Genomic DNA, 16,898 nt, shown 5'->3' with positions numbered 1-16,898 from the left:
AAGTAATCATTTTATTATAATTTGATGGGTTTGAATTTTCAGATTACCAGAAGGGTTTGTAATCTGCTTCTACTCACTTGTTACTACTACTCATTTGGTTTATTTTACTTCCAAATGTTCACAAAAAATGCTCTGCTATCATAAACCCCAACTGTCAGAATTAATATAGTCCAAATTAATAGACCAAATCAAACCAGAAACAAATAAAATAACCATAACCATGCACGCATAACCATACACGCTCTATCTTGGTTAGTGATAATAGTCTTAGGCGCTATACCATCCATACACTACAACCAGGTCTGGAATAACCACATGAAAGTCTCAGTATCCTCAGATGAAATCAAGCCAGCTCCCAACAAAATTGACTGCCCTTGGTAGTTTACACCAACAAATGGTGCAAATGGCATCTTATATCGATTCATCAAATATGTGATGTCGAAAGTTACCACATCACCGAAATATTGGTAGGCAACTCTACTATGGGGGTCTGCCCAAAATACATTCTTTAGCCTCCCGTCATCATCCAAGTCCATCAGTGCAAAGAACCCTATATTTTTGTACTGCATCCGTAAAAAATAGTCTTGAAGTGCTCCAGCACCACCTGCGCCCAGTCGTAGATGTTTAGCCTTCTCAATGTAGTTACGACAACCATTTTCCAAAAAGGGGAGATTCTCAAATCCACCCGCGCCTACAACAAGAGACCTGAAACTCCTGTTCATTCGAATGCTAGCCAAATCATTTATATCTAGAATTCTTTTAACATATTCACTCACTTCGCGGTTACATCAAAAGAATCGAGATTTCTTTGGACTGAGGTCGTGATTGTGGATATTGTGAACTGTAGTCAGCCTTAACTTTCCATCAGCAGCTTTTAAAAGCATTAATTTTTTTCTTACACTCCGTCTTTCCTGTCGGACGTGAGTTGGCGACATTCAAGATTCTATTCCGAGCCTTCCCACCACAGGCACATGCAAGGGTGACATATCTAACAGTCTCATCCTCTCCCCTCTCACTGCTTTTAGTCATTACCCCAAATCCACATTTCTTACCACATTCTTTATAATAACTCATTAAATCTTCTAGGGAATTAAACTTCATCCCCAACTTTGGCTCATCATCACCATCCATTTGCATTTTCTTAGATGTTCCGTCACTGTCATACTCGGTATCTTGTGCATCTGGTTTATCAGAATTAATTTCTTCAACTCTAGAAGATGCACATGGCAATTTGGTTTCCCCAACATCGGGTTTATTATCCTCTGTACCCTGAAATCTGCTTGTAACGGAGCTTGTATTGATGTTTGACAACTGGCCTTCCATGCCATGTTGAAATAGATAACTAGCATTCTGGCAAAAAGAAAAAACAAATGCAATTAAACTCTTGAAACAAACCAACTTATTAAAATTAAATGGAAAACATGACACCACCACCTGTAGGTTGCTTGGATATTGGTTGGTAGCAAGAAATGTTGGTGACCACGCAGGCACTGGTCCATAGTAACCATGAATTGAGATGTTTGGAGAAGTTAATGGTATGTCCTAAAATGAAATACTTTCAAATTATTGATGTATTTTGAAAATAAATATCAACTAATCTCTACTCTAATGTTATTGATATATTAAATAAAATAACATACCGCAGATGGGGATTTGAGCTAGATGGTGTTTGCGTGCTAGGATGTTCTTTTCCTTTTTCCATGCTGAGAAGAAGACAATGCAGCTTGTCAATAGCAATATTGTATAACTAAAATCATATTAAAATCTACGAACTGGTACAATGGATCTCATTTAAAATAAATGTTTAATATGTCAAACATTTTGGGCCACCAATCACCAATCCATTAGCATTCTCTTCTGGGAGTATAGAATTTGGTTATTTACCACAAAAATATAACAATTTTGGGCCACAATAACCCAAAACAAAGACTATAGATACAAATCAGACAACTCCAGCATTGAAGAGCCACAAAATATAATAGATGGTCAAGAGGCTAGTCTAGGACTAATCCAAGCATGATGAGTTTAACAAACTTGAAATAGAAGAAAAATTACTGAAACGTTGGGAGCATAAAATATAGCATAAAATATATTTTTATGCATTAAGATGGATATAATGCCACCATATAAGAAAAATAAAAATCTTTTCGGTAATTCTAGGGATGTTTTCATGCCGAGAAAATTCATCAAAGAGTATAAATAAACGAATTTAATTTATAGAGAATCTCCGTTGGTTATGGAACCAAAAATAATTCTTTGATTAAAGTGAAACAGAGACCTTGAAGCTAAAATTTGGTTTAAATTATTTTGGTGCATTATGTTGGTGAACTTCGAAAAATTTCCATCAATGTTTTGTTGGAATTGCAATGTTTGTTGATGTTTTGGTAGGAAGAAACTATTATAAGTGGTCAATTAATTGATTTTTCTTTACATTAATGGCTAATTACAAAAGGGAGTGTGAATTAGATTCACAACTCACAAGAATGTTAAGAGTTATGCTGAAGTTTCTTTTTCTTTATATTATGAAGCAAACTTAGATAGTCACAACTTTTTTCTACCTCTATTTATTGTTGATTGCAAACAAGAAAAATATTGAAAATCTAAGGGAATAACCAAAAATTTTTGACATCAAAAATTCAAATAAGTGTTTGACACATAAAGTCTGGAGTTCAATAAAATGGCCAAAGTCCAACACAAGAACAGATTTTTAAATGTTGCAGTTAACTTTCTGTAGTGATGGTACATATGAAGCTCAGAAAATTCAAATAATCGGTAACCTTAAGATCCGCTCTGCCTTGTGACAATTTCAGACAGCCACATCCCATATAGCAACAAGAAAATGTGTAGAAACTAATGGGAACAAGAAGTTGACTAGATCTGGTCTAAAACTCAGGGATGTAAAGGAAAAACTATTACAAAACATGATTAGACAAAAATGGTGCTTTCTAGCTCTGAAAATGCCTTAAAGATGTCGCATTTAGCCTTTTCAATTCATTTTGCAAGCAGAATAAGAGTAAGAACAACTTCCAAATAAGAGAATGTTTGAAGAACAACAGAAAATCAAGGTGTGGAAGAGAAAGAAATACTCAACACTCAATCGTGGCAGTGGAAGAAGCAGAGCAGCAAAAATCGAGTCCAACCCACGTTGTTCGGTGTCTAAAATCTAGAATATGTGAGAACGGCAATCGCAACAGTACATTTCATCCACGGCAGCGACCACAGACGCAGACGGAATTAGAGAGAGAGTTTCTGGGTTCAACTCATTCTGGGTTAACACTTTTGGTCTCCCTCCTATTTTCCCGCATATTTCAATAGGGTTTCTTTTCTTTTTTTTCACCTGACGTGGCAGTGGCAGTGCCCGCATATTTCAGACGGTTCCGCGCCGGTTACAGGCCGGCAGTTGCAAATAGAAGAACTGAATATATATATATATATATATATATATATATATATATATATATATATATATATATATATAACTCGTTAATCAGTTCGATTTCAACCTGCATGCTTTCCAATAAAATTAGTTGAACAAACAAGATTTGTCCACCCATTAGTCATTAAAGTCATGATCAAGTCCCTAATTACACTCCAGTATTGCTGGATACCTCTAATTACTTCTTGTGATGTTCATTTGATCCCATCCATCTAATTCACTTCTAATTAGAGGGCTAGCGATGGATGGGACGACATTGGCAATGAAAATAATTATCCTAATGAATGATGTAATTTAACATTAAATTTATCTAATTTTCCGTCTCATCCTTTTTTTTTTTTTTCCTCGTCTCTTCCTTTTACTTAATTACACACTCATGAATTCAAGTGTTAATATTCTTAGTTGATAACAAGTTAACTAATTATTATCAATATGTCGAGTACGGAGATTTGACAAGTCTTAAGAAATTAAGGAGTTCTTAGTCCATAGGTATACGAAGTTCTTTTCTTTAAGTAATAAATTCGTTTGCCAATAAGAAATCAATACATAGGCACCTACAAATTATAACGTACATAGAGATCGAAAGACTGCAAGAAGTTGACATTAATTAAGAGCAATACGTACATGACCGCCAACACATGCAATATTGTCTCCTAATTAAAAGATAATAAAACAATATATAAACAATAATTATGTACATTCTCCTAAAAGCCGCGGGGTATATATAATTTGATTGATCATATATATAAGATTCAAGAGTTTTAAAATTTATTCTCTAAATCAAATTATATCACGTGATGATCATGTGTGATATAAAGACTTTTAAATAAAATTATTTAATAAGTTTTATAATATTAATTAATATAATATAAACAAATTTGTTTGACAGTATTAAATAATCAATAAATATTATGTATGTTATTTTTTGTTTTTTTACATTGCGTCCTAAAGTTTGGTTTGGTATTGGGATATAATCAGTTCTACTTGCATATATATATATATATATTAATATTATCCAGAGTCAATAGGGGAAGAGAATTAACTGTAATTAACCTTCAATTAATTATAAGCTTAATTTATCATTAATGGAAATTAAAATAATCAAGTAGTTCTAGCTAGATCGATCGTGAATAGTGAGCTGACTCGTACGTTTATTTAATTAAAATTAATTAATAATCCAACGGTTGTAAGGATAGTACGATTAGTTCGATCATCCTTCAAATTAATTAAATATAATCGCTCGGAGTCTCAGAAGTTGAATTTAATTTACGTAGTTCAGACGAAGTTGCATTTTACGTACGTACGTAGTTGTTCAGACAATTTTAGGGAATTTAAGGTCAAACATATATAACATATGTTTTCTTTCTCTGTCATTATGTTTGGTAATGAAGGTATATATATATATATATATATATATATAGTAAGTTCTACGTACTTGCATTGCAAATTGTTATTTGTTTAAGGTATGAAAGGTCCCAAGAATAGTCCTGATCATAATCAGAAGAATAATTATATATTCAGTGGCCGGGTACCATGAATCCTCGATCCCTTACATATATAAGTCATCAAACTTGAAAGAGGTTTATACATTTAGAAAAGAAGTTGAGAAGCATAGTCATTCAGTGGCTGAGATTATTGCAGTTGAAGAGAAATGGCGACCATGACTGTCAAAATCAGCTCCAAGGAAACAATTAAACCATCGTCTCCAACACCCCAACACCTTAGAAATCACAACCTTTCTTTTATGGACCAATTATTTGCACCAAACATGTATATTCCCATCATTCTTTCTATCATGCCAAGAATGACCAAGACATTGATCATCAGGTCCAAAGATCCTCTCAGCTTAAAAAGCCCCTTCAACAAACCCTCAATCGCTTTTACCCTTTGGTGGGCACCATCGAAGAAGACTACTCCATCGACTACAACAATAATTAATAGATTCGAGTTTTGTGAGTCTTGGGTTGGGTGCCAGTTATTAGAAGTTCTCCAACAATTTGATGCAGAAATCTTGAACTAGTTTTTGCCATTTGGAGCCCATGCTAATGGCGTGAAAACTCAATGCAGGGAATTTTTCTTAGCTATCTAATATAATATCTTCCAAAGTGGCGGAGTAGCCATTGGTGTATGTGTTTCCCACTGGATTGTAGATGGGACTTCAGCAACAACATTACTTAATGCATGGAACTCTACGTCCCGTGGAGACACTGGAGCTATATGTCCAAAGTTTGATGTGGCCAATTTCTTTCCAAAGAAAGATATGCATTGGTACAATCGAGGTAACTTGTTGTCAAAGGAAAAGGTCGTGAAAAGAAGATTGGTGTTCAACAAATCAAAGCATAGCTGCTTTGAGAGAAAAGGCTTTTACAGCTGCAGATTCCCAGGTGATGGTGCAACACTACTTTCCAACCCGTGTGGAGGCAGTTTCAGCATTGATATGGGGACGTCTCATGGCGCTATCTAAATCAAAACCAGTACCAGCAAAATTCATTCGAGCAAGTCATGCAGTCAACTTACGTGTGAGGATGGTTCCACCCATGCCCATGCATTCCTTTGGGAATCTTTGGTACAACGCTTCTGCAATTGTATCACCAAATGAGAATGTTGACAATGACAACAATCTAGTTATTCTTGAGAGAAAACTAAATACTACAATAAAACAAATCAATGATGATTGTGTGAAGCAATTACAGAGCGATGCAATATTGAATTCGCTCAAAAAGGCGTTCGAGCGGTACCATTCAATTATTGGTGGCATGGAGTCCTTTAACTTCACTAGCCCGTGCAAGTTTTGTTTCTATGACGTTGATTTTGGGTGGGGGAAGCCAACCTGGGTGTGTTGTCCTAGTATATATGCCTCTTAAGAATCTCATCGTCATGATGAGTACCATGAGCAGGGAATTGAGGCATATGTTAACATTTCAGAGGAAGACTCGATCATATTTGATAGTTTCCTTGAACTCCTTTCATTTGTTTCTAGGACAATTGGAGATGAAACATACCATGCATATTCCAGAGATTTGTGTTGCAATATTTAGTATTTTGTTCTTATCCAATAACTTTGTAACCCTTTAGTACCTGGCTTGCCTTTAATGAATAGTGGAATTGAAGAAAAATATTTTGACAAGAAAAACAATGACCTTTAACATGGCAAATTATTGCATAGTCCTTGAGTACTAAGTTCGTCATAGATAATATTTTATGAATGATAATAATACACCTACAACTTTGGCATACGAAACAATGACCTTCCCGAGCCAACAAGAGCCACTCCTTTTCCTGTTGGAGGACACCGATCGAGCAAAAGCCTAGACTGCTAAGCATCACAGCCCAAAGGCATACGAAACACAAAGTGGCCCTGGAAGCCTCTAATGCCTAACTCAATCTTCTTCTCCGAAAAATGCTTCACAGAAAATACAGAAGTCTAATAACAGTTTTCTATCATGGATCGATCCTCTTTACCTCGTAATTCTAGGAGTCCCTTTATACTCAGCTCCTCAAGTCAGGAGGTCATACCCTGCATTATGGGGAAGAGGGAGGCCTCTCCCAGAGCCTCCACCGCTATGCTATCTTTAATGCAGCATGGTCTCCTGGTGTTAGTCATTTAATGTGGCGTTGTTGTCTAGTATTTTCATTTAATGCAGCGTGGTCTTCTGGCTTTACTGCTCAGTTGCGTCCCTTTTTCTTAGCATGTTTCTCTCCCTTTCCTCCTACCGAGATTTCCTATGCTGTTCCAACAATGTCTCATCTTAGCGTGGGTGGTTGCCTCCGACCTGTACGAGTCAAGGGTCCGCCCCAAGCTATTGGGGGGGGGGGGGGGGGCCTCGCAGGCTTGGACTGGTGACAGAAAAGTGGCTTCCTCAACCCTCTACTTACAAGGTTCAATCTCCTATACATGAATCTTATGTTGGAAGGAAAGTGTCTACTCTCATTGACTCACAAGCAGGGACATGGGACAAGGCCATTCTGAGAGAGGTCTTTGTGGATGTGGAAGTGGATCTGATTTGTAAAATACCAATTAGTGTAAGTAATGTCCAAGACAAGCTAATCTGGAGGTGCACTAATGATGCTAGATTCACTGTCAAAAGGGCTTACTATTTAGCTGGGAAAATGGTAGCAAACTAGAAAGGGCAGTCATCTTAGGTTGTGCAGAAGTGTGATCTCTAGAAAAACATATGGAAGCTTATGGTGCCAAGTGCTACATGCATGCTAATGTGGAGAACTTGCCATGAATCTTTGCCTACAAACCAGAATTTAGTTAAAAGGAAAATCATAGTGTCTCCTTGGTGCCCAATTTGCAAAATTGATCCAGAATCTCTGACACATGCTCTCTAGTCGTGTAGTTCTGCTCAAGATGTGTGGGGGGCTATCTAAAGTGTCAACAGAAATTCAAGGTGATGAAAATTCCATTCAAGGATTTGCTTATATACCTCTCTTTAGTGTTGGATGATTCTAGCATTGCAGTGTTTACAAAAAATGCTTGAGTTATGGAAAAGAATGAACAGCTATGCATTTGAGGGCAAGTTTTTGGATCCAAATTCAATTGTGAAGTCTACCACTCAAATGGTACTTGATTTTCAGGAGGCAAACCAAAAACATGTGGATACAGGGGTGACTGCAACTCATATTCAAACTCACTAGACTGCCCTCCTGTTCAAGTTTATAAGGCCAACTGGTATGCTTTAGTGGATCGAGTTCACTGCAGAATTGGCATTGGGGTGATCATTCGAGACTGGAATGGACAGGTGGTTGCTACTCTCAGGCCTCAAAGGGAACTCTTCCCAGATCCAACTATTGCAGAGGCAATAGGGGCACTTAAGGCTATTACTCTTTGTCAACAGCTACACTTAACTAGAATTATGCTTGAGGGAGATGCTAAGTCTATGGTGGATGATATCAATTGTGATGCAGGAAAATGGACTTTAGTTGGGATGATCATTCAAGACATCATAAACAAGCTCGGTTTGATGTAGTGATCAATGAAGCACATATTAAGGAATCTCAATACTATAGCTCATTTATTAGCTAAGGATGCATTTAATGGAGGGTATTCCTCCTTGTATCCAAGCTTTGATGCTTTAAGCTGAATAAGAATTGTTATTCTTCTTTTAAAAAAAGAATTCACAAGTCAACACTATAGAGCTAAGACAATGCAATTTGTAGGCATCAAGATAACTAGGCATCATCAAGGACGAATTTAGAGCGTTATTTTTTATTCTATGATATTTTTCAGAAAAATCCTATTTATAAATCGATGTAGATAATAATAAAATATTTACATTGCACAATTTGATTTAGAAAAAAAAAATTTTAATTTAAATCTTACAAATCAAATCTTATCATTTAAGTGAATAGCTCTATTTTTCACTATCAACTACCTTTGCCAATCTAAATTGGATCAAGGCTTCTTAAAGTTTTTACTCGAACTTTTAAATCTCAAGTGGGAGAAAAACAAATTCACAAGGTGAGCCTACATATTACTCAATTAATATTTCACGAAATATTTATATTGGCAACAATAAATATTGTAATGTTCACTTTATATATTGGCTTTTTTTCCACTTGAAACTCTCACATTTAAATAAATATTTGAATTATTTTTCCATCAAGACACACATTAACATTACATAAAATAATAATAATAAAAACACCAAAGGATGAAATGAAGCGTATACAGTGAAATCTTATAGTTTGAAAGCAAGTATAATTTAATCTTTTTAAGGTATGAAATGATCAAATAGTCCTCAAAAAATAAATTAAAAGAAAGACAATGTACAATCTTCTTTATAATTTTTTATGTAATTATATTTAAAATAAGATATTTTTACAATTAATGTTATGTTTACAAATTAATTTATAAAAATGTCTATAATTTGAAATATAATTATATAAAAAGTTATAAAAAAATTATATCTCTATCATTTTTAAAGTATCAATATTTAATATTGTTAGTACATAACAGATTAATTAATTGTCTTATCAATTACGGATATTTGACAAGTCCTAACAAATTAAGACTTGATTTGGATCCGGAATCTCACCTCATTTTATCTTATCTTATCATTATAATTTTTTTAAATTTCCTCTTAAACGAGTAGTGTTACTATGCCGCTGCACTTGATTGCTGCATGTTATGTTTAGGCTAAAATTATCTTATTATTTTTCTTAAAATTTTTTATTTATATTTTTTTTATCATTTTAAAATATTTTTAAAAGATATAAAAAAAATATATGAATACATTAATAGTCACTTTCTTATCTATTAAGTAAAAAAAAATTAAAAATTAAAAATTATCAAAATGACGTCTAGAAATTAAAATTTATTAAAATGAGATGTCAAAATAAGGTATCAAAATAGCATTTTTGGTTAAGCAATAAATTCATTTACCAATAACGTACGCGAGTACCGTAAGAAGACACAGCTTGCAGTGATATATTACATCTTAGAATGCTACATTATCTATCACCTTTTTACTACTCTTTTTAATTTTGTTATTTAAAAAAAAATTACTTAATAATTAAAAAAGTGACTATTAATAAATTTATATATATTTTTTAATTTTTTGCTTAATAATTAAGGATGTTGAAAAAATACTTAAGAAGTAATAAAAAAAAAATTTCAAATACATTATAAAGTAGTAAATGGATAATAAGAAAATAGTAAGGGTATATTAGAGCTAGGGGTGAGTTCAATCCGGTCCGGGGAGGCTTTACGGATCGGACCAGACCTATTCAGTCTAGAGTTTTCCTACTCTGGACTGAACCGAACTCCCTAAGGGTCGGAACGGTCCCATCCCATTTGGTTCACAGTTGACTTTTTTTTTTTTTAATCCTATAACATTTTGTTTAATACTTATGTAATTATATTGTGATATATTTAATATATATATAGTATACTATTATATAGCATACTATTATATATATTAATATATATTAATAATATGCTAATACTATTAGTCTATTAGTATATATAGTAAATTAGTAATAGTTATTAACTTATTTGCTATAACTAACAATACACTAGTACTAATACTTATATAACTAATAACTATATGAAATAATAGTAATACTATATGTAATATACTAGTATTATTATATCTCTTCAAACACCACACATTTATTAATACTCTATGTCATACTATATTAAATAATAGTAATACTCTTATTATTAATACTCTGTGCAGTTATATTAAATACTATATTACTAATACTCTATATAGTTATAGTGATTTAATACTAACATATTACATATTAAGTTAATTATAATAATACATTATAAATTTATACATATATGATATATTATAATTTATACCATAACTCTTATAATATGTTAATATATTAATATATACTAGTACTATATATTATAGTTAATAGTTATACATTAAATATTATAATAATACATTGATACTAAATATATATAGTTATAGACTTATAATGATTTAGTTATTATGAATCTACGATTAGTTATAGACTATTAGTAAAGTCTATATATTACAAATCCATTATAAGTCTATACCTATATATATTTAGTATCAATGTATTATTATACTATTTAATGTATAACTATTAACTATAATATATAGTACTAATATATATTAACATATTATAAGAGTTATGGTATAAATTAGTATAGTATTATTTATAGTATTAGTATTATAAATTACGATTAGTATAGACTATTAGTATAGTCTATAAATTCTTATAGACTATACTAATAGTCTATAACTATTAGTAATATATATAGTTATAGACTTATACTAGTATTAGTAATATTAGTTATGTTGAATCAATCATTTAGTATAACTATTAGTAATTTGTATTAAACTATTAGTAATTTAGTATAACTATATTATATCAGTAGTATTAGTTATGTTGAATCAATCGGTTAGTATAACTATTTTCTACATTATTAGTATTAATAATATTAGTATTAGTTATAACTATATATCCTATATTAGACTTAAGAGTCTTAGACTATATAATAAACTAATAGTATTAGTATAACTATATATTAATACTAATTATAGTGAAAAGTATAATTATATAATAGTATTAATAGTAGACTAATTGTATAGCTATATATTAGTATTAGTTATATTGTTATAGTGATTTAGTATATTATAATTTCTATATTATAATTTATACTATAACTCTTATAATATGTTAATATATTAATATATATAGTAGTACTATATATTATAATTATACATTAAAAAATATAATAATACATTCATACTAAATATATATAGTTACACAGTTATACTTATAATGATTTAGCTATATATTAGTATTAGTATTACTTATAGTATTTAATATAACTATATAGTCTATATAAGTGCAAGTATAACTATAGTATATTATAATATTAGACTATTAGTATTTTTTTTAATACCATATTAGACTATTAGTATCAGTATATAATTATAAATATTAGTATAAGTAAAAAATTATATAATTAATTTATAAAATTATTTATATAAATTATATATATTTTTTTTTCATTTCGTCGAGTCTGGTCTGGTTCGGGGTGGAAAACCCCTGGACTGGGACCGGACCGAATGACTTCAGTCCTCTTAAAAATGGACCGGACAGGACCAGACCCAATTCGGTCCAGTCTGGTCCGGTTCGAAAATGGCCGGTCTGGTAGGTTTGGCCGGTCCGGACCGGCCGATTCTCACCCCTAATTAGAGTATTCTCATCTGGTTTCCTAAATTTTAGTTAAAAAGACACTCTCTATAATTTTATCCTAAATTTTACTCATATTAAAAAAACCTTGTACATCACATTCCATATCCTTTTTCTATTCTATTAAAATAATATTATTATAAACTTACTTTATTACTTTTTTCTCTCACTTCTATTTCCATTCTTAACCACCAACTCTTTTGTCTCATTACCTTATTTTCAAATATCAGATTCTAATAATTTTATAAATACTTATACGATTTTTTTCCTAGATAAAATATTATTTTTCAAACCAATATCAATATTAAAAATAATAATTCTTTTAATATGTGCATTTTCTAACGTGAGGATATTTTTTAATATGATTTTGTCTACATATACTTGAGTAATATTTGATTTGCATTTATCTAATGATAATATTTTTTTCATTTTCATATAACAGTAACATTATTTTCAGTTTCTCTAACGGTAATGCCAAGCATAATGAAATACCAACAGTCCCAAAATCACAAACAACCAATCAAAATGACAAGCACTCGGATTCAAAAATCCATTGTAAACATAGGCACATCGAAATGCCAAACCCTAAAGCACTATCGTAAGGGCACGGGATCAAAAATCAAATATTTCAGAGGCCAAAGTTAGACCCAAAGGTAAGGAAAAAAAATTCTTGAAAAATATGCATAAGAGATTCAATCATACGAGACCCAAAATCATGTGGCGGAGGCAACGAAATCTAGCCTTGGGAAGGGGCTTCAATAGTAAAAATGGGAGGGAGAAAGGGCAACAGAGAGTAGAAAGAGAAGAACATGTGGAACCAACAACTGAAAAGGATGGGAGAAGCCATTTGGGGATGTACAGTGGTTCCTCATATATGGGAATTCACTATAGCTCCCCTAAATTAAAATCCTATAATAGGGAATGGGATGGGAGAGGGTTTATCAACTCCTCTTTAAATTTTTTCCTATAATTTAGGGATAACAGTGAAATAAAGTACCAAATAGGAATGCTTTAACCCAAATACTTTTGAGGCTACCAACCGGCCTACCTAATACGGGGATGTATAGTGGTTCCCCATATATGGGGATTCACTATAGCTCTCCTAAATTAAAACCCTATAATAGGAAATGGGATAGAAGAGGGTTTATTAGCTCCTCCTCAATTTTTTTCCTATAATTTAGAGATAACAGTGAAATAGAATCCCGGGAATGCTTTTAACCCAACTACTTTTGAGGCTACCAACCGGCTTACCCAGTAGGATCACTTTTTTCTTTTTTATTTTTATTTTTATTTTGTTTTTCCGCAACAAAAACGACACGAGTAGTTGATCTCCAATTAATAAGCTTAAATTATCATTGATGGAAATTAAAATAACCAAGTAGTTGATCTAGATCATGAATAGTGAGTTGACTGGTTTATTTAATTAAAATAATCGAACGGTTGTAAGCTGGATGGTAGGATTCGTTTATCCTTCAAATTACTTAAATATAATCGCCCGGAGAACTAGTCTCAAATTAATCAAATAAAACTTTCATTAGTAAATAATGATATATTATGTCCAGATTTTTCAGAACATATTTTTATATAAACAAGACTATATTATGTTGTATAATTAGGTTGATATAAAAAATAGTTGGAAAACAATAATTTTACGTAAAAATTAAATTATTAATTAATATAGAGAGTGTATTTGCAAAATATAAAAAACAATTATTAAAAATTATTATTATTAAAAATATATAATATTATATATTTATGTTAACTTTGAGATAGATAGTCCAACGTGGATTAATATCTTCAATGACTTTGTCTTTAGCTAAAACCTCAACTTTTACCCAAATTTTTAGGCTCGGCAATGCCAATGCTCTAAGAATAAAAACTATAGCTAGGACATCTTTTTCCGTGAACCTATATATAATAAAGAGTTTTTCCACCCCCATCAACTACCTTCACCCATAAATTATTTTGCACTCAATTAATTTCGATAATCCAATCGGTCAAAACCCACTATTAATTAACATTGACATAAAATAGTAAAAAAATTAAAGATTACATTACTCATCCATATATCATCAAAAGTCTTAGTTTTAAGGTATGAAATGTCCCATTAGTCCTCATGATCAGAAAGAAGTTGAGAAGAATAATTACTCAGCGTGTACCATGCACCCTCGATCCCTTATATAAGTCATCAAATTAACTTGAAAGAGGTTTGCATGCATTTAGAAAAGCTTGAGAAGCATAGTCTTTCAGTGGGTGAGATTGTTACAGTTGAAGAGAAATGGCGACCATGACTGTCAAAATAAGCTCCAAGGAAACAATTAAACCATCATCTCCAACACCCCACCACCTTAGAAATCACAACCTTTCCTTTATGGACCAACTTGCACCAAACACGTATATTCCCATCATTCTTTTCTATCATGCCAAGAATGACCGGGACATTGATCACGTCCAAAGATCGTCTCAACTTAAAATGTCCCTTCAACAAACCCTCAACCGCTTTTACCCTTTGGCTGGCACCATCAAAGAAGACTACTCCATCGACTGCAACGATAATGGAGTTGAGTTTTGTGAGGCTCAGGTTTCATGCCAGTTATCAGAAGTTCTTCAACAATTTGATGCAGAAATCTTGAACCAGTTTTTGCCATTTGGAGCCCACGTCACTAATGGCGCGAAAACTGAAAGCAGGGAAGTTCTCTTAGCTATCCAATATAATATCTTTCAATGTGGCGGAGTAGCCATTGGTGTATGTGTTTCCCACATAATCGCAGATGGAATTTCAGCAGTAACATTTCTTAATGTATGGAGCGCTACGTCCCGTAGAGACAATGTAGCTATATGTCCAAAGTTTGATGTGGCCAATTTCTTCCCAAAGAAAGATATGCATTGGTACAATCGAGATAGCTTGTTGTCAAAGGAAAAGATCGTGACAAGAAGATTGGTGTTCAACAAATCAAGCATAGCTGCTTTGAGAGAAAAAGCTTCTCCAGCTGCAGATTCCCAGGTGAAGGTGCAGCACTACTTTCCAACTCGCGTGGAGGCAGTTTCAGCATTGATATGGGGACGTCTCATGGCGATATCTAAATCAAAACCTGCACCAGCAAAATTCATTCAAGCAACTCATGCAATCAACTTACGTGTGAGGATGGTTCCACCCATGCTCATGCACTCCTTTGGGAATCTTTGGTACTACGCTTCTGCAATTGTATCACCAAACGAGAATGTTGACAATGACAACAATCTAATTATTCTCGGAAGCAAACTGAGTACTGCAATAAAACAAATCAATGATGATTGTGTGAAGCAACTACAGAGTGATGCAATATTGGATTCACTCCGAAAGGTGTTCGAGCAGTACCACTCAACTAGTGGCATTGAGTCCTTTAGCTTCACTAGCTGGTGCACGTTTCGTTTCTATGACATTGATTTTGGATGGGGGGAGCCAACCTGGGTGTGTTGTCCTAGTATGCCTTTTAAGAATGTCATCGTCATGATGAGTACCAAAGATAAGCAGGGAATTGAGACATATGTTAACATTTTAGAGGAAGACTCAATCATATTTGATAGTGACCTTGAACTCCTTCCATATGTTTCTAGGAAAATTGGAGACTAATTAGTGCCCATGCAACCTTTCTTTTGGGGCTTTACTTACTATATCATCTTTCATATAATTTGAGTTTGTTGCAATATTTAGTATTTTGTTCTTATCCAATAACTTTGTAACCCTTTAGTACTAAGGTTTGCCTTTAATGAATATGAATTGAAGAAGAATATTTTGACAAAAGAAAAAAAAAAAATGACGGAAATTATTGTAGTCCTGGAGTACCAAGTTTGTCATAGATATTTCATGAAGGGTTATAATTTACCTACAACTCTGTTATAACTCATTTACAACTCATTGCAAATAAAGCATTAATGCATGTATGGTTGTTCATTAAAAATGAGTTTCAATTTTAAAAATATACCCTTCATTTAATATAGAATTGTAAGAGAGATGCAAATTGATAATCTTTCTTCCATAAATGCAATATTTACTTATATAAGAAGTCAAAGAAATATTTTACAAAATATACAAAAATAAACACTAGAGTGAGATTACAATTATATATATATATACTGAAATAAATTGTAATTAATGGTAGTTCAAATATGTCATGAGATGATGCTGATTATTTTAAGTTTATTGGAGTTGTTTATTTTTTTTCCTTTTGCCTCTCTAAGCTAATTTTATTGGTTGAAAATAAGTATTTTGGGCCAAATATTGATAAAAGCCCAAAAGTAAATTATGGAATTGGGTTCGCTAATATAGCAGAGCCCATTAAGTAAATATTTGATTTACTTAATCATAAAATAATATGTTCTCATAACATGGGTAAAATTTATTTACTGAAAATTATGCCTAAAAAAAGACCAGCTTCACTTATAGCATCCTACGCTACGATGTATATGCCCATTTGCCGCGAGTTCTTTTTCCAAGTCTAAAGTTCCTTTATTGCCACCAAACACTAGCGCCTAAAAAATCTTTAGCACTTGCGGCCAAACCACTTGAAAATGGTGAGTAAAAGTATTTTTTAACATGAGAAAACGCGTGACTACAAAAAGCAGCTTATTTGATGCTAATTTTTTCCTATTGAAATGGCTATTTTTTATCAAAATGACTCTATTTTCATTTATTTTCATCACCAGTAACTCGCCGTAAATGCTCCTCAAGTTTTTTGTAGTAAGGGACAAAAACATTATACTTTGAGACAAATCTTGTTAAGATGTGTTTTCTAAC

At 32.5% G+C, this 16,898-nt stretch overlaps 2 protein-coding genes across 2 annotated transcripts; one reads left to right on the top strand and one right to left on the bottom strand.

Annotated features, from left to right (window-relative positions):
- Positions 1–290: 290 nt before the first annotated feature.
- On the bottom strand, positions 291–1,323 carry LOC122296918 (protein FAR1-RELATED SEQUENCE 3-like). The gene is made up of 2 exons (XM_043106714.1): positions 900–1,323; positions 291–748 (listed from the first exon to the last, which is right to left on the bottom strand). Exons 1-2 carry the CDS (start codon positions 1,321–1,323, stop codon positions 291–293), a joined length of 882 nt encoding a protein of 293 aa, XP_042962648.1.
- A 13,026-nt stretch (positions 1,324–14,349) lies between these two features.
- On the top strand, positions 14,350–15,808 carry LOC122297298 (stemmadenine O-acetyltransferase-like). The gene has a single exon (XM_043107319.1). It carries the CDS (start codon positions 14,400–14,402, stop codon positions 15,732–15,734), a length of 1,335 nt encoding a protein of 444 aa, XP_042963253.1. The 5' UTR covers positions 14,350–14,399; the 3' UTR covers positions 15,735–15,808.
- Positions 15,809–16,898: the final 1,090 nt, after the last annotated feature.

Source organism: Carya illinoinensis, chromosome 15 (genome assembly GCF_018687715.1).
Source record: "Carya illinoinensis cultivar Pawnee chromosome 15, C.illinoinensisPawnee_v1, whole genome shotgun sequence".
Classification (NCBI taxonomy): Eukaryota; Viridiplantae; Streptophyta; class Magnoliopsida; order Fagales; family Juglandaceae; genus Carya; species Carya illinoinensis.
This window is presented reverse-complemented; position numbering and strand designations above follow the sequence as displayed.

Excerpts from the sequence above, each read along its gene's own strand:
- LOC122296918 (XM_043106714.1), bottom strand. The coding sequence starts at position 1,323 with ATGGAAGGCCAGTTGTCAAACATCAATACAAGCTCCGTTACAAGCAGA. Across the intron at positions 749-899 it reads TCCGACAGGAAAGACGGAGT|ATATAAATGATTTGGCTAGC; the intron begins GTAAGAAAAAAA and ends AAAGAATTCTAG.
- LOC122297298 (XM_043107319.1), top strand. The coding sequence starts at position 14,400 with ATGGCGACCATGACTGTCAAAATAAGCTCCAAGGAAACAATTAAACCA.